Consider the following 27,898-nt stretch of genomic DNA (forward strand, 5'->3'; position numbering starts at 1 on the left):
ATTATTACAGCCACTGCAGCTTAATGAGCGTTACGACATCCGAGGGTCAATGGGCAGTGTTTCTTTCTATTTTTTGCTTTCTTTGTCGCCATGGGAGCCTGAAAAGTTTGAAAACTTCAGATATTGAGATAAACTTCCATCTTACTCGGGCGTGCAGCTGAGGAATTTTGACCGGAGTGCATAGAAAAAGGGACAAATAACAAATTAAAACAATTACCATATCTCTCACTGCATCTTAATCCAATTCTGCTACACCTGTGAGGAAAATGGAGGACGAGAGAGAGCAAATTATCTTATTGGCCTCCTGTGAAAAGTCTGCTTACACCACAGATAATGGTGTTACATCAAGGAGGTCAATATTTTCTCAGGTGGTGCTTGGTATAAAAAGTTTGAGAACCACTGATCTAGAGAAAGAAAGTCTACAACAATCAGTGTCTTCTATGGTGCCTTTACTTGAGGAACACATAGCATTACATAGAAACTTGAGACAGAACTTAAAACGACCTTAACAGAGCAAAGACTGGCTCTGCTGGCCCGTTAATTATCACCAATCTCGAGCAGAAAAAAATCTGCAGTGACAATTGTATGAAAGGAAAAAAAAAAATTCCCTATTTACCAAAATCTTACAAGTTCTTCATGGAATAACTCTTAAGTAAACAAATTCATGTACCTATCATGGTGTTTAAAAAGAAAAATCACTGAGATGGAATAATCCAGCATGGATGAACTATATTGTATTCAAGGAATGATAGAAAATAAATGATCCCAGTGTAAAAAAAGCAAAACATCTACAAATACTGTAGCAGTAACATGAATAAAAGAATGTGTATGAAAAAAAAAAAGAATGACTGGTTTTAGTAGCAGCCACTGATACGGATTAATAAAAGGTGATTATAATCCTTCAAGATTGAGGAGTAAACCCAAAGGCACAGTCTGAATACTGGAGATGAAATAAACACAAAACAACACTTCCTTCAAATAATCACACCCTTTTGCAGTATTAGGGAAATAAACACAGTATAATTAAAGTGATTTTGTGTTTGACTCAAAGTAGGAAATGACGGGTAACATTTCACTTAGTGTTTAACACTGAACGTCAGCACAAATCTCGGCTATTTTCTTTGACTTGATTCTAAAAATACCAGCCCTCACCCACACGATTGAACCCTGACACCGATACTTAAGACTTCATCTCCACCGTATCAAAACAGCTTCCCTTCTCCTCCGCTCTGTCTGAAGATGCAGGAAGTGGACATGCGATAGTCCACGTCCGCACGTCAGTCGGGCTGATGGAAGCTGAGAGGAGCTTTGGTAACTGAGAAGCAGTAGTTGCGTGGTAGCCTGGTAGTTACATCGTGTGCTGGTGCCGCTTCACAAGGAAGTCGCTTTCAGGCAGGACTGGATTTAGCTAACAGGCTATCAACTTTGCACTTTATAAATAGAGGATGTGGGGCGAGAGCAATGAGGAGCCATCCTCATGACATCTTCCCGATCTGGATCTTCTTCCAGGCCTCTGAAGCAGTGAATATGCAGGAGTCGATGATGCCCGCGACTGTGAACGTCCCGCCGACGATGGCACAGATCTGCAGAAGAGCGAGTCGAGTCTGTGAGACGTTTCCTCAACAGATTATAAACGGCTTTAATATCAGCCGGGTTTTAATCGAATTGAATCACAATAATACATTACGCCGAGGCCTCGGTATGTGCCGGTATTCAGCATAACTCTGGTGCTGCTTGACTCAATCTTTCACCATGACTCATAATCACGCTATAAGCACAGTCATCTCCTACGCCTGCCTTAGGTCATGATATACTCAGACAACACACAAAGACAAATAATGGTGTAGCTCATCAGCTAAGCAGCCAATCTACTCCTGACCACATCATCAGTCAGCAGGAAACGTTCCTCATGAGGTAGTGCGGGCAAAATTCTACAAACTAACAGGGTCAGGTGGGAGTGGAGGCAGGAAGATGAACACGGGAGATAACAGGGGAAAAAATGTTTTTCCTATAAACAAACAAAACTGTTCGGAAAATACTTTTTCTGTCAAACTCCAACGGTGATTTTACTCACTGTCGTGACGAAGCGGTAGAATGGCTGTCTCCTCTCTGTGTACTTGACTGTGATTGGACTGAGGTCGTATCTGAACCAGATGGCCGGGATGATTCGGCCCGTGTGGCTGTAAGCGATATATTCCTGTGTGGATAAGGAAGAAGAAATAAAGACATTTTTCACCAACATTGTGAAATCAAAAATCAATCATTCCCCCAAACTGTGGGCCACAACCTCCTGGTGGGCTAAGTGGGTACTGCAGGTTGGCAATGAAAACATTTTCAGTTCTTTTTTTAATTAAGCTCTAAAACACATACAATATTATATAATAATTAATTTAAAAAAAGTTGCTCTGAAAATTGTTATGTTTATTATATTATATGAATCCATTACTAAATTTATAATCTGTTTGAAAGTTGTTTTTAAATGTGAATATGTAACAAAGAAATCATTTAAACTGATTCATTTTGTTTTTTCGGGCCAAACAAGACATTTGAGAACATCATCACTTTCAGGTTTGAAAAACACTGATCAACATTTTTCCACATTTTTGGACATTTTACAGACCGAACCCTTGCTTGAGAAAACAAACGCTAGTTGTAGCCCTAAACATTATTTTCCAACAGTTTATGACGTGCTTAATACATGTGAATACTGGATCATAGTCTTGTGCATTGATGACAGATGTGATTTTAGGTTGTGGTGGATAGCAGCTTTTAAAATGGGCCAAAACATTCTAAAGTTTGAGAATGGCTGTCATGAAAGAAACCGTTGAACAAAAAACTGTTTACATTCTGGGAATGAGGTCCCGTCCGCCTACGAGCGAGTCTAAAAACTGCGGAATTAGCGTTGTAGTTTCAAGCCTCGGACCAAGTGTCACTGGTGGGCACGTAACAAAAAAAAGAATGAAGATATTTCTCGACTCAGGGGAAACTGAGGTTAGGAAGCACAGTTTTTCAAAAATAATACCCCTATTCTAGTATTACAAAGCTAAATGCTAATCGGTGAAGTATTCCTTTAATTGAAATTGATAATGAAACACTGCACACTGAAAACAGACTTTTTGCTGAAGTCCAGGTCCTGATGTGTGCCTCAGCTGGACCTGTATTTATGCACTGGCCATGAGGTTTTGGATTTTGGTCAGGCCCTCATCCTCACTGCTTCACAGCTGACCTGGACTGTTATTACTACAAACTCCAAACCCGGATGTCAGTGCAGTCAACACAGTTCTGGGATGTATGTGTGTGTGTGTGTGTGTGTGTGTTTATGGTTTGTTGACATCTAGGCAACTTTTCCAGTCACTGTGGGTGAGCTTTCAGTTCTGGGTGGGTGAACAAGTTAACATGGCAGTACGTGCTCGGGCCATATGTTGGGATGGCCACGCTGCTTCCATGACGAGTGAAGAAAAAAAAACATGACTCAGTGGTATGAAGGATGGAAAGAAGAAAAAAAAAAAGCAAGGATACAGAACCTTGTTGGCGACGGTGTACTGGTAGGAGAACCTCTGTCTGCCTGAGAGATCTTCATACACTGTTGGGACAATCTTCAGTATGTAGTCATGTGAGGCCAGAGCTGCAAAAACAAAAGTTGTTTCATTTTTTAAAAGAATGTGGGTTGAAATGTCCAAACATGGATGTGGTTGTGATCATGACGCATCTGACTGGAGTTTTTTTTTCTTCTTCCTTTCTTAGGTGCAGTGTCAGCTGAAACCAAATCAAGGTTCCACTTGATTTGGTTTCAGCTGGCGTCCACCAGGCGTCTTCATTTCACTGCATCATGCGAGCACAGCCTTACTTAAAAGTCACACCGTGGTGGTTGTGATGAGTACATGTGCAGTGTGTGTGTGTGTGTGTGTGTGTGTGTGTGTACGTACGGTTAGATGACAGCTTGTCAGCCCCTCCCAGTGCGTTGAAGGCTCCTTGCACTTTTTGAACCTGTGACAAAAGAGAGAAAAGGGAGATTAGTGTTGTTCCGGCGGATTTGCTCAAACCGTCCAGGTGCAGGTTTCTGTGTGAGATCTGACCTGGAGCTTTTCCCCAAAGGCCAGCTTGTGGATGGTGTGGGTCATGTCAGGGTTTTGTGGCTGCGCTGTGGCACTGTGTGTCGAAACATGGAAGTTTCCTGGTACCTGGAGACAAACAGACAGACAGACAGAGAGACTAAAGTGGGGAACAGCACGAGCACCTGTAACACATTAACTTAACTAGTGATCAAGCCTGAACGCACTCGCGCTTAGTCGGAAACTAAATGGCCCTTTTGCCTCCGGAGGTACAAATCTATCCACTTTAACGCGTTCACAAATTTGCAATTATTCCACGAGTGAGAGTGTTAAATGTACAACTGCTGGGTTAATCATTTTAAAACGCAGTGACGCACAGAGTAGTGGTGTCACAAATAAGCCATCACAAGACCCAAATTTCACTATGCTGTCAGATGTAAGCAAAATCCTCGAGCTATTTCATTTAACATAACTCAATTTAGTCAAGAGGGAGAAGTAGGTCAGCCTCATTTGACTCAGACAGGGATCAGGGCCCCGTTTGACTCGCCTCCAAGACAAATAGGCGACGTACATAGTCCACAAACTCACGTCCCACAGTCTGATTTTTCCTGAAAGTGTTTCATTCAGTGTGTTTCCTTATGTGATGAGGCCTTACTTTGTTAATGGTGAACTCTCCCTCAAAGCGACAACCGTCGCCTTGGTTGAGAGGGATCTTCATGGAGTTGTCAATGAGACCGACCTCATGGCGGCCCATCTCATCCTGGATGTCCAAGCCCACCACTGAAAAAAACAACAACAAGAAAAACAGCACACAATTAACAATTAGACAGATAACTGTGTTAATCACAATTAAAATATATAAAGAACAAGAAATAATCTTTTGCATTACAGACTAATCTTGAATAAATACATTCTTCTTTATTTTCAAATAACTTATTAGAAATTTGAGTCCAATAATGACACAAACCCCCCACTAATATTTGTTTAAAACAGACTATAATTAAAGATTTTTTACAGCTCTATACCAAACATTTGGTGATTCCCTCAGATCTGACCTTTAAATAAAAAAATAAAATGAAATCACAAGTTTAACCTAGTGCTCACATGTCAAAAAAAACCTCATTACAGACTAAACAACTTGCTGTTATTCAATATCAAATTTTGACATCGAAGGAGTTAATCACATGAGTGTCATTGAGCCAATAGGAGGAGTAGAAGAAAACACAACTTAAAATGCGTGTGAAGCGATGAAAAAATGTCTCTTCTGACGTCACAGGAAAATGTGTTACTTACCACCTATGCCAAATTTGAACGTTTAAAAAAAGTTAAGGGTTTAAAAATGAGGTTTCTATTCAGGAAACATTCAGCAGCTGAATGTTGCTGTTCATGTGTATTTGTAGAATATCAACATACTTTCTGGTATTAAACCACGTGTTTAACCATCATGTAGAGAAGCAACATTTTCACCATTTTGGTCTTTTACACTGTGTGTGAGTGTGTCTGTGTTGTGTTTTGAGAAGCTGGCACTTGTTTAATGTCCAGATGATGTAAAATGCACGGAATAAATATAAGACCAGACAGTTTGCTCTATGTTTGACTTCAAGAAGACGACCGGTCCAGCTAAAACAACACATTTACTTTTTAGTGTAATAAATTAAATTTTTCCACATCCAAATATCGATATTGATACCATATCAAAACTTTATCTTTAATCACTACCCAGCACTACCACCCTGCGACCTATAATTGATTAACTTTTTCGAATCAAAAAAACTTAACAGGTAGATTCCATTATAATGAGAATAACCATTAGCTGCAGCTTCTTGGCCACATTCAACAAGCAAAAACACACTTTGACAGAAAAATAAAAGACTCATTTTCAATATCCTGTAGAGCATAGCCCACAAAGTAAACACATCGAGTCCAAACACATCTTCTCTCTCCGTCCGTCTGTGTTTTTCCATCTCGACTGACCGCACACCCTCCCCCACCCCCGCCCCCTGCAAGCCGCTGTGCACTGGCACACTGGCAGTGGCCTATTTTCAGAGGCTGCTGTGCTCAGGGTTGGCCAGCAGTGCAGAGAGGGATGTCTAGAGGATCTGTGCTAAAAACATCCACATAGCGTCGGTCTAACCTTTGACATTCAAGACAAATTTGACCTCCCGCTCAACCTGATCTCCTCTCGATGCCGATCTCAAAATACAGTGCACAAATCAAAGTCTGCCACTGAAAGTGTGGGAGCTGGTGTTTCTCCTTTTTAAGACTTTTGAAACATGTATAGTGTGTGTGTGTGTGTGTGTGTGAGTGTGTGGATGGGATTATTATTGTAAGGGTTTTACATGAGGCTCTACTTTTCCATGAAGTCACAAATCAAGACCAAGCGACCTGTAAAGGTCATTGGAGGGAGACGTGTTTAACTTTGGAAACCGTGGTGCAGAGCAGAGCAGATAAATAGTCAAGAGGGATTTTTTTTCCATGATGAGAAGAATGTTTTCTCTCTCCCAAGTAAATTTGTAATGTGTGACAACCTGTTTGCAGGCCTGGAAAATAAACTGTTGTATAATATTAACTCGCAGTGGCGGGGAGGGAGGGCTGAGGACCATTTTTGCTCATTACATGCAGCTGCACTGTGGTTACACCAACGCGCTTCGCCTGATATTTCAGAGAGCCCCACATTTCTGCAGAAAAAAAAAAAACAAAAATAAACAAAACCAGCATACATGTAATCACCGTCAAACGCTTTCATTGAAAGCGGCAGGGGACGTCCTTTGTTTAGAGAACAGATGCCAAAAAACACATGGGCACCAGCTGTGTCGGCTTAACCGAGTCTCTCTGACACAAATCTGGACTTCATTTTTTCTCATGAGTCTTTATTGGCTTCACCATTTTTGGATATTGGTCCAATTTAATGACTGTGTGTGTGTGTGTGTGTGATTTGTCAGTGGACATAGTTTCTGAACAGAGTCATGATGAGCAAATAGCCGGTGACGGCTCCGGCCTGCTCACTTCATTGACATCAAGGTACAGTAGATGAGCCAACAGACTTTATATATCAAACTCAGATCACAGCTGTGTGGCAGCACGAGAGCAAACCGAGCATTGGTGGAGCATTGGTAACTGGAGCACTGGTTGCTGGTGTTATTTACAGAATTTTAAGAATACAACACGGCAGTGTAAACAAGCGAGTATGTACCGGATCTGTTCTTCAGCGCAGCCACTCCCAAACTAATGCGGCACACTTTACCGACCAATTAGGTGATTTGTGTGAATACATTCAGTGACACCGGCTTTACTGGGTCCACGGACTGTTAAAAGAAAACCAGGTCAAAAAGTAGGGCTGTGCAATTAATCAATTAAATGATTTAAATGAATTTAATTAAACACGCCCCGTGTTTGTGTGCCATCTGAAGCATTTACTGTACATCAATACAATTTTGAAATGTGAACGAAATGTTTTTGTATACAAGAGGCACTTTTTTTTTTTTTACTTTATCTGCAAAATGTGAAGGTTAATGAAAGTTATGTCTGCACTATGTGAGTCCCAATGTGAGTTCCTCAAGAGAAGGCTTTTTTATTTCATTTCTGAAGTGAGTTTGAAGATGCACTGTGCAACAAGCGGAAGTGAATCTTTTCTGTATATGTTCAAAACAGGAAATATGGTATTACTACTTCTATGTTTTCAATGTACAGTACATAATGTATTAGACCTAATATTATTAATGCCAAAAGAATAGTTATTATTGTTATCCATGAATTTTCATGTATTGTTTTACAAAAAAAATAAAAAAAACAGTAAAGCACATTATTATTTATTGATTAAGATCTCAAAATATAGTTGTTTACGTGCATTCCTGAACAGAAAAAGTTAGTTTTAGTGGTTGAATGATCCACATGCAATACCTTCAATATGTCAATATGTCGTGTTAAATGAGAGGGAAGTATAATACTGTCTGAAAAGGGAAAAACAAACATAAACAGTGTGGGAAAGACAACACACAAAAAGGAAAAAAGGGAAGTGTTGCAGAGAAACTGAGAGTTGTATGTGTACATATATATATATGTATATACTCACAATCACAGTGTAAGTTTGGCAAACTGATGTTTAAACTCACATCTATCTTCCCACCACTGTCTTTATCAGGATCATCCACATACAATTCATTTACACTGTCATGGACGGAGAAAAGAAATCAAAGGTTAGAAAAGCGGAATACAAAAGCAAATACGTTTTTTCCCCAGACATGCCCCTAGCAAACCACATAAAGAGTCAAAGGATTAATCCTCTGCCAAATTTCAAGTACAAAACACTTGTGTGTGTCTCTCTGTGTGTTTCATTTCCTTCTTGTCACACCCTCCCCAAAGTAATCCCTTATTACACATGGCCAAGAGGCTGACTCATACACAGAGCCAATTCCCAGTGACAAAATTGACCCACGTTCACTGGTTACAACAAGGGTCAAGCAAAATACATCATAATGTGAGCAATAATGTTCACAATTAAGTCAATTTCAGGTGGCAGCGGGGTAACAGGATGTTATGTGGTAAGCGGCAGTTGTTGGTGGGGGGGGGGGGGTTGGTACGATACGTACATTTCAGTGGCTATGAATCCCGTCAGCTCAGACAGGAACAGGAAAATTATGAAGACACAGCAGAGGATGGAAACTGTGGGCAAAGAGGAAGAAAGTCAGATTGAATGTCTTGTTTATACTCGAGCCACCGCTGAGCTTACACATGGCACTTACTTTCATACTAATCTCACGTTTCAATAAATGACGCAATCCAAGTGGCTGACCTAAGATCCTGACATTAATGAAATCATGGCAGCTATAAAATCTTTTCCTAAATAGCTGTTTTACTGGCGGTGTCAAGTCTGCCATTATGTAGGTTTTTAAGCATCTTCTCACACTAATTAAACATTTTATAGCAGCACAACAGGCAGCCATTACCGCATATCTGCTTTGAAAAAGGTGAGCTCATGCCACGTACAACCTTTTAAAACTCGAACAAATTCGCAGACAATTACCCAAGACCAAAAATGGCTGTTCTCGAGAAGCTTGAAGGATTTAACAAAAAGCTGTACAGGGAGCAGAGAAGGAATATTAACTTTAAAAATGAGGTGTTTTTTATCAAGTCCGAGCCAAGATAAAGTCTGGGTTAGAAAAAGGGGAAGGAGTCAGGCTGCCTGTTTCATTTCATGTGTCAAACAAATCAGCCAAGTGTCACATAAAAACAATGTCACATGTTTTCGCGTGTCCGTGCAACTGTGGCCTATCTGTGGCGAGAGTCTCGATCAGAAAGCGTGTTTACATGACGACTGTCTCCTAGGATCGCACCATCACATGACCTTGTGGTTGATGAAGCGTCACTGCCAACCTTGTGGCTGACAGAGGCTTTACATAAAGTGGTGTTCAACAGGGAGTGTCGCTATGACACACAGGTCACCAATTCAGGTTCATCCAAAGCCTTTTGAGCCTCAGGGTGCAATGGTGATTACCAAATATGAGAGTAATACACTGCTATTGGTTTAGACTTAAACAATAGGGGAAATGATTCATTGAGATCTCAAAATTAAAGCCTGTACATGAGATGAAAGGGGCTCAGAAGTTGCTTTATTCTAAAAGCCCTTTTTTATCAGAGCTGTGACAAATGACTCAGATACACTAACACGATGAGTCAGTCTGAAACTAGCACATTTCAATGACCAGATGTTCTATTTATTTTTGTTCTGCTTAAAAAGTTCACTTTTTTTTAGGTCAGTACAAACAGGGCAAACAAATATTCAAAAACATTTCACAGATATTCAAAAACAAACAAAAACATTATAAATCATTTGCTATTGGGTCAAACAACTGATATACATTATGTCTACAGTGTGTTGGGCTCTGGCAAACCACGGTAGAAAAAAAAACCAGATGTATTGTTCAAAGTAAATACCATAAAATTGAACCCACAGGAATGTGACCCTAAACCACAATAACAAAAGCAGATGGGGTTAAATATTTGACCTTTTGTAAAAAGAGGGAGCCTGTTTTCTGGTTGCCTCTGGTTGCCTGGTTGAACCAGGCAAATCAAAATGTAAGCAAAACTGCTGTGTGTGAAGCAATTCAGTTCTCTAATATCCAAATCACATGCTCTCACCCCTAGACAGAGGATGGAGACAGGAAGGGAGTCCACTCCATACAGGAAGAACTTCCTTATGGGTGGAAACTGTGTGCGTGTGTATCTTTAGAAATCTCATTCTACTCCTTGTCATCCACAAAAGTGTTTGAAATTGATTAAAACTGTTCCCTATCTGTCAGTGATTACACTGTTTGTCCACACTGTCATCAGTTGATCATTTGGTTCTCCTGTGCACTGTCATCACATGGCCAATGAATAATCAACAAAGAGAAACTGACGGAGCCAAAAATGTGTCATCAGGTGTTTTCTATTCTATTAAGCTGTGAATAATGAACACAATCCCTGATTAGACAGTGACATGTTTATGACAAACAGGAAACACATGACCTGACAGGAAAAAACACACACTCAGATCTCCACTGATGACTTCTCAGGTGCCTGTAGGCAGTGAAAGAGCATGATCATTAACATTCTTATCATACTCAGTGTGCTAAAACAGGTACTGCGCAGTTAAGTTGTACCTTTTAAAGTGGGACATGCTGGTACTTGAAGTACAGCTGTCATCCCCTCCCTGTTCCTAAAACACTCATCATGTCAGTCATCTAAAAACAGCGCACTGATGGAAATACACTGTTTAAAAACAGTAACTGAATTTAATGTTGTGGCTCATTAGTGAACATCTGTGACCTGTGATAATCATGAATGGAGACGAACATTAATATTTCTTATAAGTGAGAAATCCTTTCTAGCTCACCCACATATAGTCCTTTCTGATTAATTATTTATAAGTAATATTAATGTAAAGTCATTATTTTTCACTAAAAAATGGTGCAGACAGAAAATACGAGCTAAAAACTCAAAAATATTAGCTAAAGAGTCATAATTATGGGATAACAAGTCGAAATTATAAGACAAAAAAAATCATATCTTATGGTCAAAATTCAAAAATATCAAATCTGTGGTGGCTCACACCAAATATGACCTAAAAACTCGAAATGATGAGCTAAAAAGACAAAATTATGAGCTTAAAGGTCATAATTATGGGATAAGAAGTCAAAATTATGAGACAAAAAGTCAAAATGACAGTCGAAATTCGAAATGATAAAACGATAAAGAAAATGTTTCCTATCTGTGATGTTTCTGACCACGATAAGTTTGTCTCCAAGTAAATAGTGTTACTATCTTTGAGTTACAGCTTTCTTCTTTACTTTTTCTCTGGTTATTTTGTTTTCAACTAAAATAAACACAAACTGTTATGCTACTGAAAAAATTTAAACTAAATGCTACCCATAGCCTTGTGCCATTTAAAGCTAAATTAGCAAGTAAAACAGTAGTAGCTAATTCGTTTTTGAGCTTAGCAACAAAGAGTCTGGCTTTGTTCAAAACAACAGACCAGTGGCACCTGAAATTATCACCAACACACAACATTCAAGTGTAAAATAAATATTATGTGTCAATTTAACACTTTGTCACCTCAGACTCACGCTAGTTGTTTCTCTTATCAGTCTAAGTAAAGGCTAAACTACAAGGAGCCATTTTCATATATTTAAGCACACATTCATGAGTCAGTCCTTTCAGCTAGCAAGAACGCAAATAAGCACATTTTAAAATAGTAAGAGAAGCAGAAGTTGGACTTTATTTAACCAAAACTGAACCAAACATTTTTGCACACTGTTGCAAATTTTATTCAACATTCCATGGTTTTAAATATACATGTGGGCAATTTGTTATATCAACATATCAAAAAAACCCTGTCAAAAGCACAGGCTCATAGTTTTGGCCTGTTGTGTGTGTGTGAAAAAGTACTCACTGAAAGCTCCTGTGTATGTGGGCTGGGTGAGATCTTTTGGCACTTTCCTGTAGATATCAAATCTGAGCGGGGAAAGGAAGAAAAAGAAGGAAAGGAAGAGTGAGGAAAAAAACAAACAAACGTAAACACACTGCGCGCTGACAAAAGAAGCACATTCTGTACCCATAAGGCTGTGCGATATTACAGAAGAGAGGTGGAATGTTTGCTGTGGACCAGTGCCATCACACTTAACATGTCCACCCACACACACACACACACACACACACAAAACCATTATACCTCTTTCTTTGAATGTGTGCTCTGTCATTCTGACCTGACCCCAAAAAAGGACTCTCAAACATAGACACGGGAAAACGCACACATATGAAAGGAGACACACAGCAATATAAACACATTGTTAGGTTTACATGGCGTTAAGTGAACTAATACAACATTGGACAGTAACTGCAGCAGTGAAATATCCAGTCGTAGATGCTAAAATCTTCAACATCATTTTACCACCAGTGGATTGTGTGTAAATCGGTGAATCAGAAGCGCACACAAACAACTGTGTAATATTGTTGCCTATTTGGGGAGCTAAGTAGGGGGGAAAACTACTCAACACCAAAACTATTCAGGTTCATGAGTTCTTACGCATGTCCTTTTTGGGCAGTGAAATGTTTTTGACCCCAAACTTCACTGCCGATTGCACAACCACCACCCACTTTCTCTTCTCAGCTTTCATCGCACACACTACGCTCTCCTTCATTCCTCGTCTCCATCCAAAAACACTCGCTTCACATTTCTCCCACCAAGAGGGTTTAGGGATATAATCACAATTCCAGGTCTGGTCATAGTTCCCTGCTCTCGCGTCTTCATTTTTTTCAAATCAACTGCACAAGAAATCCTTGGATCCTAAACTCCTCAACCAACATTCTATCACCTCCTGGTCTGATCCACATCTCTAACTTCTTGCTCCCATGCCCCGTTAGTTTTAGATCACTGTGCTCTCATAGCAGGACTGGCAGGATATGTGGGACAGACAACCCAGGGAGCGGTTGCCGGTATCAGGATCAGAATAACTTGACAACTCATACTGTAACACGCTTCCTGAATGTTAAGCTTCCACATGCACAGACAAAGTCTCCTTCCTCACATCCTCTCCACCCAGACTCAGTATACTGATCTCCTGAGACGACCAGACAGGTGGAGCACAGTGATGTAGCGCCACTTTCGTGTGATAACCTTGAAACTTTTGTTCATTATCCTCTTTGTGACTTCAGTTCAAACACTGCAACCTCGCCAATCAACTGTGGATTGTCCTGTGAAGAAAAGACACTCCTTGAAACAGTGTCACCTCTTTTTATTTAAACTACAGGACTGTGTCAGGCGGGTCAGGAACAAAACAATACATTTATTTGTTAAATGTGAGATGTGATTACACTTTTAATACAGTGGCAGTTACTTGAAATAGAGACTAAGAGGATGTAGAAGAAGTACTTATATACCATTGTCATCTTCACTGTATGGATACAGTCTGTATGTGTAGAAATACATAAAAAATCCATGTTAACTAGGGCTAGATGATATAAGCAAAAATGTAATTGTAATTTTTTTTTTATTAGTCGATTTTTATCATAATTGCAATAAATGTCGTTTTTACACCAGAGTGCAAAACATTTCACACATCTGAGCTAAAACTTTCAATTATCAGTTAGGTCTCACATCGTATGAATTATAAATCACTATATACTGAACATTTTGTTTAGATATGGGACAATATACTATTGCTCATCGTGATAAAAAAAACCACTTCAATTACCATTATCGTGTAATCATGAGTGGAGTGAAAAAAATTCATATAGAAAGGTCTACCTCACAATATACAGTCTCGATGATTTATTTATTTATTTGTATTGGAGAGACTCATCTTTCACCATGGTTTATTATTAGGGCCCGAGCACTCACACAGTAGTGCAACGACTTATTGATCTTAGTTAAAATCCCTTGCTTTTCACTAAAAGATACATGTATCCCATCTGCTTTATGTTTAATAATCAAAAAAAGTATATTAACTCATATTTCTCCAGTCAACGCAATATCTCTTTTGGTCGGGATAATCGTGACAGGAAGCTTTGATATCGTCCCACATGCCTACATTACATTTGTTATGCTGATACGTTGAAAAAAATGATATTGTAATTGCTAAATTATTGTCTAGACCTACTGTAAACCTATACATATGAGCAAGGACATTACTCCAGTTTTCACTTCACACCTTCCATGACAAGAGAATTGTACAGGTGAGTATTGTAGATACACAGAATATATAAATTACACTAGAATTACGAAAGGAAATACATTGACTTCAACATATTTTTCCAAGTGTAACATGCAATCTAAAACGTACTGACTTCACTTTATAAATCTTTACATTTAAGCCTTTATATTTACCAACATACTCTGTCCTCAGTATATTTGACTTATCCTATCACACCTTTGATACACATATTTATTTTTGGGTTGAATGAGTACTCGGTGTCACTTAATTGCCCTCACTGAGAACACTTTGTGCCATGAATATTGATGAGGTCTCTTGAGAGTTCACCTCCTGGTCAAAAGCCTTTCGTAATTTCCTGAATTACAGTCAACACATCTCCCTCTTCTGTAAAAGGGCGCAGATGTTTTGTGTTCAGTGAGGACATGATGTACCAGTACCCCTCTGTTGACACCATCGAGTGCAAGTGCGGGGCCGTATTTCAAAGAAGGAGCCCTCGCTAAATGAACCAGATCTCGCAAATGAATGAGAGCGAGTGAGTCAGCGTCTCATCCATTATACGCGTTTGGTTCAGATTCATCCTCTCACATGTGAGGATGTGGGCAGCAACATGTGCAATTCTGTGAGTCAGTTTCTTTCCCTATAACTACAGCAGCATCAGCGGGAGCCAATAAACAATGTCATGTGCAACTCGGTCATAAAAACGTTATATTCAATCATTCAGTATACATAATACTTGAAGTGGGCCAGTACTGTCCAATACACACTATTACTATTTTGAGTACCAGCTTTTTTTAATTTGCATCCCGGCACTTCTCACATGATTTCTGTTTACTTTATCTGTCCAATTAATTTTTATGTTCATTATGTGAAATTCACCTACTCTCGCAAGAGTCCAGTGTTTGTTTCTAGCGTCTGGAGTTTTTATTTTTTTGTTAAACAATAACAATGTATGCTTTCTCTATATAATTTTAAAAGGTGAAGGAAGCACCAGTAAACATTTTCAGACATTTTCTGATTTTAAAATGACTAAACAACTAAACCCTTAATCGGGAAAATAACTACTAAAATAATTATTAATTATTAATAAAATAATTAAAACAATTTAACACAGTTGAAATGTATAGTACTGAAGTATTTGAAGTGTGCCTCAACACAATAACAGACTGAAGGAGAGCTGAAACAATTACTCGGTTATTAATCGATCACTAAATGAATCGTCAACTATTTTGATAACCGATGAATCCGTTTGAAGCTTTTTTCATTATTAAAACAAGATTTCTGATTGTTTCAGCTTCTTAAAAGTGGATATTTTCTGGTTTCTTTGCTCAACATAACAAAGACATAATTAAAACTGAATCATTTTGGTATGAGGATAAAAACAAGACATTTGAGTATATCATCATTTCCAGGTTTGGACAAACACTGAGCGACATTTTTCGACATTTTCTGACATTTTATGGACCAAACGATTCCTCGACAGATTACTAGATTGTGAAAATAATCGTTAGCTGCAGCTCTAGACTGAAGATTTTAAAAAAATGACAAGAAAGGTCTTGTAATGTGATTTGCTGATAGAAAGAACGCCATAACAATGTTGAACAGGCAAAAGGGATTTAGTCGAGCAACATTCTGTAAATACATACCCTACACTAGCATATGGCATAATTTATGGTAATCATGACTAACACCCTGGTGTTTCTGAGAGGGTGAAACAACCAGCTACTTGGTCAACTGAGTTATTTCCAGGTGTTGCAATGCAAGTTTTGTAAGATCACTGTCGGAGAATCAAGACAAGTGAAGCATCCAAACAGGACATGACCACTTCATAACTCAATGATATGTCTGCTCTTACACGGACCTCAAACTCAGGTAATCTACTGGAGTGGCACAATCAAGAGAAACACCACATGACGTGATGTGTGCCGGTAATTCCCTTTGCTCATTGCATCACGGCTGCGCTCTCCGGGTAAAATGACAGCAACTGTTGCCAGTCTGAGACTCAGACATGCCATGTGTGAGCTAAGGCAGTGGTCAATTTCATAACGGTCACCATGATTACTACAAATCCCTGAAATATTCATTTTTCAATGACGTAAAACAGAGAAAGCAGCAAATATTCACAGATGAGAAACTGGAAATTGTTGAGTCACTCTTTTATGATGAATTATTATTATTGTGCTGTTAGGTCTTGAACAGAAACTGATTACAGGCTCTGTCAAGCAATACTATCAGACATGGGTGAGGGAACATTTATGTGTATAGACTGACAGTGCAGGGATAAGAAGAATTTATTATTATGTCAAACTGCTGAATGATCATATTTTTTGAGCATTGAGTCGAATTCACTTTTGACTGAAGATTTTCCATGTGTTTTTGTTTTTTTCAGTCATACTCCAACCTGCTTGCAGCTAGTGCAATGTTGCCATTACCTCATCTGACTTGGGGCGGAACGATTTTGAAATATCCAATTGTGATTATTTTGACTGAAATGACTGTTGCAACAACACATCATCAGTAGGGTAAACATAACCTGTCTCGTGGAAGTCTAAACCCAGCTCACGTTCCCCATTTAAAATACTAATACACTGTGTGCAAATCTGTGTGAAATAAAGATGTTTCCTTCTGTGTGTAGAATATGATGTGTAGGTCAGGATAATATTTAATCTAAAAATGGTATCAATTAATTGTTCAGCACCAAATTTACACAATTAAAAAGTTTAGAAATTGGGTTTCAAATCATGTCAAATTCATAGATGGATAGATTGATGTCTTGTTTTGTTGGACAAAACACCTTCCTATAGTGTCTGGGAAGTTGTGATGGTGATGCCTTTTTTTTTTTAAACAGACTAACCAATTCTAACACCTGTAATAAAAATCCTCTCAATTTTGACAAAGACTGGAGGGTTTATGTGTATTCAGAATGTAACATTACCACAGAGCGGCCAGTATCTGCCCGGTAACAATGTGCTCATTCAACAAACATCCTGTCCTTTATTTTGATTAGGGTGTGCTCTATTGTCAGTTTCAACAGCCCCACACAAAAGGTGCGACTATCTCTGCGTACAATATACTATAGATGAGCTGAATGGATGTGCACTGCCTGCAGTCTGGTGTATTTTTGACAGTTGTTTATTGGTGGCTAATGGTCCTGAATGTATATTGAGAAGATAGGTGAAGGTGATGTCACTGTAATGACTATTGGTCACAAAATGGACCACAGGTACATGAAATTCAGATGAGATAGAGGATTATTGGCTGAAAAAGTATTTAATCTGCACAAACAAAGTCAAAAAGAAAAGAAAAGCTGCACAGATTACATAATAGTTACAACTATTCTCACTTGTGCCACATGGACACATACTGGATATAAATCTAGGACCACATACTGCGGTGACACAACTGTGATTTGAAAATTCAAATCTATTCAATTCAATCTCTTTTTCTGTGTCCATGCAGCCCTGAAAACAAACCTCTGAGTCACATCATGGGAAAAACATTAGACATGAGTCACTATAACATGGCAATCAGAGTAGAACCAAATGTTGATGTTGTAATTTACATGCAACACTCCACAGGGCCACTTTTGTGCAAATTGTGTCTATTGCAATTATATCCATACCAGAAGAAATGAAACCATGGTTGAACACATAATGTACATATCAGTCGTAGACGTTTTGTAGAGGTGTCGTAGAGGGATTAAGGAAAAGGGAAAGAACAAGGATGAGAATCAAAGGCAACTTCTATCTGTGGTAATAACTTCACTGTGACTAGTATGGATTGTAGATATCTGTGACATCATTCTTATTACTCAAATCACAGTTTCAGATATCTGCAATCCAGTTTTTACTTGTCAGAATGGCGTCACTGATGACGACAACATATCAGGAGATCTTGAACTTGATTCATGGCTAGCCACAATGACGTTGTAGATATCTGAAACTGCAATAAGAGTCCAGAACTTAACTGTAGATATCTATAATGACACAACCCATACAAATGAATGGCAAACGTAGCAGTCAGATATCTGCAACTGTAGTTTTGCAACTTTGGTAATGAAAATGAATTTGATGTGAGTTGGAAAATTGAAATCCACATGTCCTCCCCATCCATGTCACCTGATGCAACATACACACGTATGACGCAAGTTTGCGTTGACTTTACATGTAATTTGTTCAAGCAACAGGTTTTCACTGTGTTTGGTGTGAACATAGATACAATGCCAATTGTACTGTTCTACCTCAGTTATAGGGAATGTTTCTCTATTTTTAAGTTGTGTTTGAGGTTCAAAATAATTAACTAGTTTCCTCAATTTTCATTCAGAACTCGAAAATAATCATTTACCGTGATTATTATCTGATTTTATTTTCCTTAATCGCCATATGGACACAGCCCATCCCAATTCTGACGTGTTGCAGATTATTATTCGCTAAAGAAAGTTTGCACAAACAAAGGAGAGACCGCAGACAAACACTCATTGAGCGACATACCTGAGGATCTACTCTAGCTGCTCTATAACCTAAACGACAATGTGACCCATTCATGGCAATCGTGGGCTGCTCGTTAAAGGCGATGCTGGGGCTTCCCCCCCTCCCCGTTAATTCATCCACAGCCCCGCCGCTGCCCCGCACGTCATAACCCCGGTGAAGGGAAGAAGCCCCGTACTCACCTCCTAACATCGAAAGGCATGGTGACGATGATGTTTGCACGTTTGACTATGGAAGTTAGCGAACAAAGCTAAAAACAACGGGTTCCAGCACGAATCTCTTCAACGCTACCGGTTGTTCGTCGGTACCGGGCTGACGTCAGCTTAGGACGCTTTGCAAAAGCTGATTGGCTGAGAGTGACTTCCTGTTCACGATGATTCTTCTTCCGCCCAGAAGCCGTCGTCGATTTCTTAAAGTGACAAAGCGGTTTTCAACATTTTAACGGTAGACCGTATACTCACTACAAGGAAAATGCAACGTCATTCTTACAAGTTAAAAGTAGAGTAAAGTCATTATGACGTCACCTTTGTCATTCATGTATGGGGTTTGTCATTATAGATATATCTATAATTGGGCTGTAAATTGTAGATATCTTTTATTCCAGTTACAGATTTACAATATCATTATGACTAGATACAATTCAAGTTAACCGCTTTGGATTGTGGGATGTGTCGTCCATGTTTGGGTCTATCGGTGTCGGTGGTGAACATAAACAAAAGCTGTGTTGTCATCAACAGTCACTTAGACTGATTAGCATGCTTAAAAACAACAAGGGGGAGGGGATTACCAGAAACTACAGTTTGTGACTAGTCAAAATACCATTACAGGTAGTCACACTTAGTGATGAAATGTTAAAAAGGCTTGCCATGAAGACAGAGGCCCGTCAGTCTGCACGACTGTTGTAAAAATATATATTTAATGTATGGTAATAATAATAATAATAATTTGGCTAAGCAAGTAATACATTTAGATAGACCATATTTTTTCCAAAAGGATGTTGTTTTCAAATACACAATTCAAAACATAGTGTACATATCTTTGTTCTGTTTCATTCACCGAGTGACCCCCATTAATCCCTTGAAAATAATAATAATAATAATAATAATAATACTGGAAATTAAACTAAGTACTCTGATTAAGTACTCTGAGTATTATTTTAGGTTTTATAAGGTTGACCTGATTAGCCATAATTTGATTTAGAGAACATTGTGAAAAACCATAACAAATGTCATTGTAACACATTCTTCCTGTTTAGCATGCACTACACACACACACACACACACACACACACACACACACACACGCACACTATAATTATCCAGAAAGTTGTTGTCGGTAATTATATCATTACATGTATTATTACCTTAATTATTATTATTGTTGTTATGAAGAAGAGAACGTCCCTAACCTCTTACTACTCTTAGTACACCGACCTACATACTGTATGATAAAAAAAAGAAAAAAAAAAATAATACCTTTGAACCTTGGCTTCATGAACATATGTTGCTAGGTCAAGTCTTTATGCAAACAAAACAGAAAGCATGTTGCTTCATTGAGGAAATTGCCTTGAAAACCTTTTGAAATGACAATTTGTGTGTCAAATGACTCTGTTCATCGACAGCAGGAATCGATTCACACAAAAGTCTGAGAACATTGTTAACTTGATAAAAAATAAATTTTAAGTGGTGGTCAGTTCATGTGTAAGTTAATTCATTACATATGCTTATTTTGCTTTCACTAGGCTCAACATTAAACAGATGAAAAGAAAATTCAATGCTTGTTCTAACGCAGTTCAGAATTTTACATATTACTTGTATCCACATCCGATATTGGTGCCTAGGTATTTTGCACAGATTTAGACTGTCACAACCCACAGTGAGGAGGCAGAGAACTTCAACCGTCACATAGGAAAATCCAGAAACTCCATCGTGTAAGGTTTTTCCCATGAACACGTAATTTGTACGTACAGTATTTGAAATGAAATGGCTCATGTAGCTAACTGCCGTTGAGACATCAAAATAGGACAGACACTGTGTTTTCACAACGATTGCTCAGATGTTGCCCATGGCGACAATGACAGTAAATAGTCAGGGGTGACAGCAAGTGACAGCGAGTCCACACCACAGGAAATGCCTCTGTCATTCTCTGTTCCACTTCCCTTTCTGGATGAGAGCTACACTTGGTTATGGGCCAAAATGATGGGAATTGAAAACAAAGCAACAACTCTGGCCCTACATTTAAATACTTTGTTGCCCACAGTCCACCATAGAAACATTTAAATCTAGGTTATTATTGTGAGAGATTTGCACTGATCACTATCATTAACAGTTTCTGTTTGTACAATATTCTGAGACCAAACATGCCAAATACCAATGGTCATTTACTGGCTAAATTTGGTGTGTTTCCCTAGGTGATCATTGTACTCAGCTCACTCTTTTTCAGGTGTTTAATTTCATGCACCTTCGTCCATGACCTGGGGGGATGATGCATTTACACTTAGGACAGATTGTTTGGGTACAGCCTGTCTTCAGACCCTCCTTCCTTGTATAGTATGTAACATTCCTGCCTTGTGGCAAGTGCCTCACAGTTGACTCATCTCACCGGAGTGTGAGGTTTAACCGGATGGATAGTTTTTGCACTCTGTTGTGATTGGTTGAGTTTCTGTCTTTTGAGCTTCCCCTCCCCCTCTTTCTTTCTCACATAACACCATCCATTGCTTAAAGTAAAACACAAGGCCTCAACAGTGTGAATGTGGATTCAGCAGGTCCTCACAGTCCTCTCATGTTCAACTTACAGAAAAGTGAGAACGACGTCACTGTATGTTTATCCTCATCTATAGGGGCATGAGAAACCACGCTCCTACATGTAGTGTGACAGACTCGAGTCAATTTAATACAAGCATATTTTCTTATATGTATGTGTTAGATTAAAACACAATCAAATGAAACAGCTGTAACAGGATTCTGAAAGTAGGGCATGTTTACAACACTACCTGTTTTTAAGCTTGCTCAGTAAACATTTGTTTCACAACAAAACAATCCCGGCATGTTTCTGCTGTGTGTAGTTCGAAGACACAAGGCATGAACACACCCTCTTCTCAGCTGGCGCCTGTCTTCTGTCAACAGCGATCCTCCGGGTTCCTTATTATGAGACAGCAGTGCTGTCCACTCTGAGTCAGTAAACCACACCAACAAATGAAAAGGGTTTCCCAGGGTGACTGCCATCATGTGTTTTTCCCCCCTTCTGATATACACTGATTTTGGGAAAACCACCCAGCTGTTTCAATTAGGTTACAGATACAACATAACTTACAGGTCAAGAGTTCTCCATCTGCTGTTGTCTTCCTGGTACACCAGTGTTTTTGTTTCTCAGCATGTGGAAATTTACTGGACTTCAGATTTCTATACAGTGATTAACTTTTATGGTCCGCCTTTGCTCTCGGGGCATTGAACACTATGTACCTCTGACTAATAAAAACAAAGAATAAACTTTTATGGTGCCTGTGGCAGATATTTACTTATTATCTTGTTATTTGTCAAACTCTCAGGTGAAGAGGCAAAATTGAAATCCAATTAAACACTAACATCATGGAAATTTTGACACATTCCTTTTATGCTGTCATACAGATGCAGACACTTAAAATGATAAAATCCAACAGTTTGACAAGTATAATAACCTGTGAGAATGTAAACAAAATTCAGCCAATTGTATACCCAATATAGGAATAAGTATGCAAGTGCCTAAAAAACATGTCAAAAATATATCAGAATGAATAAATTTACCTAGAACTAAAACAAGGTCTTTAAAAGTGACTATACTGAGGACTATGTGGAAACTAGTTTAAAAAACAAACAAACACAAATACACTCACTCACTCACTCACTCACATGAACACTGAGATCATCACCTATGACTAGTGATCTGGGCCCAACCCATAATGTCCTCATAAGTGAATTCATACTTTGTGCCTTTGACCTTTGTGACCAGATACATATGGGCATAAACCAATAAACAATAAACAAACCATATCTTTGTTTTATATTGTTATGTACTGTTGAGAAGGCGAAACAAACAGACAAAAAACAAAAACATATCAATACAGAAAGTAAGTAAGAAAGAAAGTAAGAAAGAAAGAAAGAAAGAAAGAAAGAAAGAAAGAAAGAAAAAAAGAAAAAAAGATAGAAAGAACTCTTGACACCTGACACCGCGTGCCCGCGTACGTGCGCTACGCGTGTACAAACATGTCACGCAATGTGCCCGAGCCCCGTTGTGTCCGCTGAGCTCGGGGCGGGCGCGAGCAATGACGTGAGCAGATTTGGCAGGACGCCAGGAGAGGCGGGTCCTGACGTCAGTGACCTCGTTCACAAGCACGGTCGTATATAAACGCCATTCACCGCGCTGTGAAGCAGAAGTTACTCACTGTTCAAAAGTTGTCAGAAGAAAAACGATATCTGGATACAACTCAGAAGAAGAGGGAAGGACTAGAGTCGATAGTCTTAAGCGTTTGTTTTTTAATCTTGTTTTAGTAACGAGGTTATTTGTTTTTAACCGGAACAAAGGACTTTAACGGTCACTTCGTAACTAGAGAAGAAATTATTTTTGACTTGTTTTCCTGCCACTCGCGCTTTTATGTACTTGGATTTACTGCTTTTATCCTGCCGTCCTACTATGGTCATAATGGAGGTCCCCACCATCGACTGTGCGTCCCTGCGTGCCCAGTTGAAGGGCGCCAACCCGGGCTGTCTGCTGTTGGACTGCCGATCGTTCCTCTCCTTCAACTCGTCCCACATATCGGGCTCCACTAACGTGCGCTTCAGCACCATCGTGCGCCGGAGAGCCAGAGGGGGTCTTGGCCTGGAGCACATTGTCCCCAATGAGGACACTAGGAACAGGCTGCTGACCGGAGAGTATCACTCTGTGGTGCTGCTGGACGACCGCAGTCTGGAGCTGAGCCAGGCCAAGAAAGACGGCACGTTGATGCTGGCAGTCTCGGCTCTGTGTCGCGACCCCTGTGGAGCCAGTGTTTTCATTCTTAAAGGTCAGTTTAAAAGTGTGTTTTATTGTGCAGCGCAGTTGTTTTACTGTCTCCTAACAACGGGGCAACACATGCGGATTACAGCTGTCACCAAACCAGCTGGTGCTGCGAGTAAACAGTGATCCAAAATAGCCCCATGAGCAGTTGGCACCTTCTCACAGACCTATACTTAGTGCGGATGTGTCTCTGTGCTGTGATCTGATCCCGTTCTCTCTCTTCTTTCGTCTTTCTTTTTTAGGTGGCTTTGAAATATTTTCCACTGAGTATCCAGAGATGTGCACCAAACCGTCCCCTCCTCAAGGTCTGAGTTTGCCCCTGAGCTCCAGCCGCCCTGAGAGTGCGGACCCAGGCTGTAGTCCATGCAACACTCCTCTATATGATCAGGTTTGTGTGTGTTTACTATTGATAGATAGACAGACATACTGGGGAAATGTTTGTGTTATTCCCAGATAGTTAACAAACTATTAATATAAAACATCTAAACACAAGAATACTTTATATAACATATTAAAGAGGATATACAAATAATAAATTACTACAGCAGCTATACAAAGAAAATGAATACAGTATTTGAATACAATTTGAAATGTAAGGACATATGATGGGATTATGTTATGTCATGGAGCTCCAAATGTTATGTCATGGAGCTGATGTTGACTGTCTTGTTTGTTTTTCCTCTGTCTATAGGGGGGTCCTGTTGAGATCTTGCCTTTCCTGTACCTTGGCAGTGCTTATCATGCCTCCAGAAAAGACATGCTGGACTTGCTGGGAATCACTGCTCTCATTAACGTCTCTGCAAACTGCCCCAACCATTTTGAGGACTCCTTCCTCTACAAGAGCATCCCAGTGGAGGACAACCACAAAGCCGACATCAGCTCCTGGTTCAATGAGGCTATCGAGTTTATTGGTGAGTGTGTCCGCCGTTTTTACACCTTTCTATAAGTCAACTGCCCCAAATGTTTGCACCTTTCGCTACTGCCTCCTCCTTGGGCTCATTGGTTACAAAAGGTTACACCCCCTTCCCCCTCCCCCCCTCCTCACTCTTTGACTCCCAGATTTAAATTTTAAAAAGTTCCCTCCAAAACAGACCAGCTGGCTCGGCACAGACTCCCCACTTCCAACACAATAGTGGTTACATCATCACCACCTCTGAGGCGTAGATAAAGGGCTGCCCCCTTTTAATGAATCGTGAGGCTGTGGCCCCAAACTAGTTTTGTAGTGGACAGGATGGCGGGGCTTGAATGGCCCCCTCCACGCCACTCTTTGTTCTGGCTAAACAAAAGGCAATTTCTCCTCACTCACTGTCGGCCTTCCTCCCAGATCAATAGCCCCAGCAGGGGCCTGTTCCCCTCCTTTGTCTCCTCTGACTGCCTCCTTTGGGGATAACCCCCCACAAACTCACACCCCGCACCCCTATTAACGGTGTTCCTGTGTTTATAATGAGCGCTGTTGAATTTAAATAGTAGCTGAAAGTGTTGCAAGGACTTTTGTGTTGGTGGTTTCCTGTGACAGTGTTAAAACCCTAATTCTAGATCTTATCTTCCATACAGTGCACTAATCTGGCTTTCTCCTTTCTTTACCCTTAGACTCGGTGAGAAACAAAGGAGGCCGTGTTTTTGTACACTGTCAAGCAGGCATCTCCCGGTCCGCCACCATTTGCCTTGCCTACCTAATGCGGACCAACCGCGTGAAGCTGGACGAGGCCTTTGAGTTTGTCAAACAGCGCCGCAGCATCATCTCCCCCAACTTCAGCTTCATGGGCCAGCTTCTCCAGTTTGAGTCCCAGGTCCTGGCCTCGTCGACATGCTCATCGGAGGCCGGCAGTCCGGCAATCGGCAACAACAGCACGGTCTTCAACTTCCCCGTCTCCATCCCCGTACACACCTCTGCTGGTCAGCTCTCATTCCTCCACAGTCCTATCACCACCTCTCCCAGCTGCTGAGGAGAAGAAGTGGGCAACACAGACTTTGTTTGGACTTGAACTGCACCACAGGAGTGACTCGAGTCAGAGCACAACACAAAACACGCAGTCCTGAATATGATTCGTTTTGTTTTATGGTGATAATTGTATATCACAAGAACGACAGAATGTGAGCTATTGATCAGGGTTCAACTCTGATCTGCTCCTTACATCTCTGTAGGTCAATCTCATAATTTCAAAGGGAGATTTGATGACTACCAATGAGCAGTATTGATGTTTAACCTTTTAAATGTGAAAGTCATCCGCAATTCAAAAACCTAGATGAATTGGGATATGGCTGGAAAAAAAGTTAAGTTATTCCCTTTTTGAGGAAATTACGAGTATCTGAATATTCTTTATTCAAGTGACATTTTTTTTTGTCATGAAGGCAACTGCTTTTGATAATCACAACCAATCCTTTAAGCTAAACAAAATGGAGAGGGCTAACAGTTGTCTCAGGAAAGTTGATACATCCTCTCACATGCCCAGCTAGCTTTCTGTACTGGTCAAAGAAAGCAATCTGAACCTGTTGTGCAAAAAGACATTGGAGTTACTTCTTCACACGACGAACAATGAATGTAAAAACCCCTTCTTCAGTGTAGATGTGGCAGAAATCTTCACGTTCCGTTGGAGAACTGTGTGGGGTTGCCAATTAAAATGCCAGCATCTGCCTTCCAAGACATCATCGCGAAACTTTGACGATCCTGACAAATCGGGGAAAGTGACCATTGAATACCTCATGTTTCTGTACTGTGTACTGTGGCGCTGAGGGAGACGGGAGCCCCGAAAACTACTAACATGGGGCCAGGTAGTCCTCAGTGTCTGGATTCTGACATATTTATTGAACTAAAGTAATATATTTCTTTAACATATCTATTTTTTTCACATGTTTGTCTAAATATGTTTTTGATACTGTTGAATAAATCTCATTTGACTTTTGTACTCTGACATCTGCTCATTTTTTCATCTGTTATATTGAATCACTTAATTTAATAGAGGAAAACAAGCAAATGCGCATATTTTGAGTAGCCATGCCAGAGACGTCTTTACACCATCCCTCTATGCTTTCCCATGCAATGGAATCCTATATCTGCAGAAGGATTTTGCCCTCATAAGACGCATGATGTCATAGCATCAGCCATTGTTTGGGCCACACTCCCTTTCCCTCTGAACCCATCTGAGACCAGGGTAACAGCAGGAGGCTTAAAGAATCAGCCCGAGGATCCCTCCCTCCGCGGCCACAATAGGAGCAGCTGCAAGGCGTTTGGGAAAAGTGTGACAACTAAAGAGCTTTCAGGGCTCAGTCAAGCACCGGCCTTGTGTCCGCTGCCTCACACGCCAATGGGGAGGTGGAGACTGACACGGCCGTGAAAGGGAAAGGAATATGTTTGGGTTGCAAATTAGCTGAAAACATCAGCTGTGACCCTGAGTGGGGTATGAGAAAAAAACAAACTTCCTTGAGTTTGTTTTTTTGACGATGATGATGATGATGCCCTGAAGAACTTCACTACAACAAAACAGCATTTGTGGGTAAATCACTGCCATGTTCGGGGAACTTTCGCAATATGTAACGACTGAAGAATGTATCCTGTCACCAGTCTCGTATCTTCCAGGACTAAAAATGTTTGTCCCTGAAAGAAAGCACCACTAATGACAATGCCTCTGTGATGAAAGGCTCATTCATTACGTCACCAGCTTCCTCGGAGGAGCTGTGGTTTTGGTGACATATGTGCTACCCCCACTCCCACCAGCCCACCCTGCCTTTGTGTCTTTAGATTCCCTGTTGTCAGGAAGGAGGTTGGCAGGAGTGTGTGCTCCTGTCTGCGTCTGTGTGTGTGTGTGTGTGAAAAAGTCGTTAGGCGTCTTTTATAATCTGACGAGGGGAAGAAAGCCCTCAGTCAATTGCCAAGTCTGGGACATCACATCACTGTGAGTTGATGTGTTTGTGTGTGAGACAATGTCAAGGCGCTCTGCAACAAAAGCTTTTAACTCATGCAAAGAGCAAAGGTCAAACTCTAGACTGTCCTTATCATACACCCTCACATTTTCATTCACTATCTGTGAGACACTATTGACCATAACGTCATTTAGTCGTCAATTGACTTACTCTTACTCAACTTCAAAGTAACTTTAATTTACACAGTCCCAAAGAAACAATGATTATATAATGTGTCAGA

At 40.0% G+C, this 27,898-nt stretch overlaps 2 protein-coding genes across 4 annotated transcripts; one reads left to right on the forward strand and one right to left on the reverse strand.

Annotated features, from left to right (window-relative positions):
* Positions 1-432: 432 nt before the first annotated feature.
* Positions 433-19,071, reverse strand: ergic1 (endoplasmic reticulum-golgi intermediate compartment 1). 3 transcript variants are annotated; one of them, XM_058649230.1, is made up of 10 exons: positions 18,909-19,071; positions 11,983-12,044; positions 8,642-8,714; positions 8,125-8,219; positions 4,708-4,832; positions 4,077-4,181; positions 3,927-3,987; positions 3,525-3,625; positions 2,075-2,197; positions 433-1,583 (listed from the first exon to the last, which is right to left on the reverse strand). In XM_058649230.1, exons 1-10 carry the CDS (start codon positions 18,926-18,928, stop codon positions 1,476-1,478), a joined length of 873 nt encoding a protein of 290 aa, XP_058505213.1. In that variant the 5' UTR covers positions 18,929-19,071; the 3' UTR covers positions 433-1,475. The 3 variants fall into 3 exon arrangements, with proteins under 3 accessions (XP_058505213.1, XP_058505214.1, XP_058505215.1); XM_058649231.1 differs by lacking the exon at positions 11,983-12,044 and having other exon boundaries at positions 18,909-19,060; XM_058649232.1 differs by lacking the exons at positions 8,125-8,219; positions 8,642-8,714.
* A 4,057-nt stretch (positions 19,072-23,128) lies between these two features.
* On the forward strand, positions 23,129-26,669 carry dusp1 (dual specificity phosphatase 1). Its single transcript, XM_058650506.1, has 4 exons — positions 23,129-23,764; positions 24,000-24,145; positions 24,449-24,668; positions 25,348-26,669. The coding sequence occupies exons 1-4, from the start codon at positions 23,356-23,358 to the stop codon at positions 25,701-25,703; spliced, it is 1,131 nt and encodes a 376-aa protein (XP_058506489.1). The 5' UTR covers positions 23,129-23,355; the 3' UTR covers positions 25,704-26,669.
* Positions 26,670-27,898: the final 1,229 nt, after the last annotated feature.

This window comes from Solea solea, chromosome 14 (genome assembly GCF_958295425.1).
Source record: "Solea solea chromosome 14, fSolSol10.1, whole genome shotgun sequence".
NCBI lineage: Eukaryota > Metazoa > Chordata > Actinopteri > Pleuronectiformes > Soleidae > Solea > Solea solea.

Coding starts and splice junctions, on each gene's coding strand:
- dusp1 (XM_058650506.1), top strand. CDS start 23,356: ATGTACTTGGATTTACTGCTTTTATCCTGCCGTCCTACTATGGTCATA. Junction 23,765..23,999: donor CAGTGTTTTCATTCTTAAAG/GTCAGTTTAAAA, acceptor TTTCTTTTTTAG/GTGGCTTTGAAATATTTTCC. Junction 24,669..25,347: donor TGAGGCTATCGAGTTTATTG/GTGAGTGTGTCC, acceptor CTTTACCCTTAG/ACTCGGTGAGAAACAAAGGA.
- ergic1 (XM_058649230.1), bottom strand. CDS start 18,928: ATGCCTTTCGATGTTAGGAG. Junction 8,715..11,982: donor CACATACACAGGAGCTTTCA/GTGAGTACTTTT, acceptor CTTTGCCCACAG/TTTCCATCCTCTGCTGTGTC. Junction 4,182..4,707: donor GAGAGTTCACCATTAACAAA/GTAAGGCCTCAT, acceptor GTTTGTCTCCAG/GTACCAGGAAACTTCCATGT.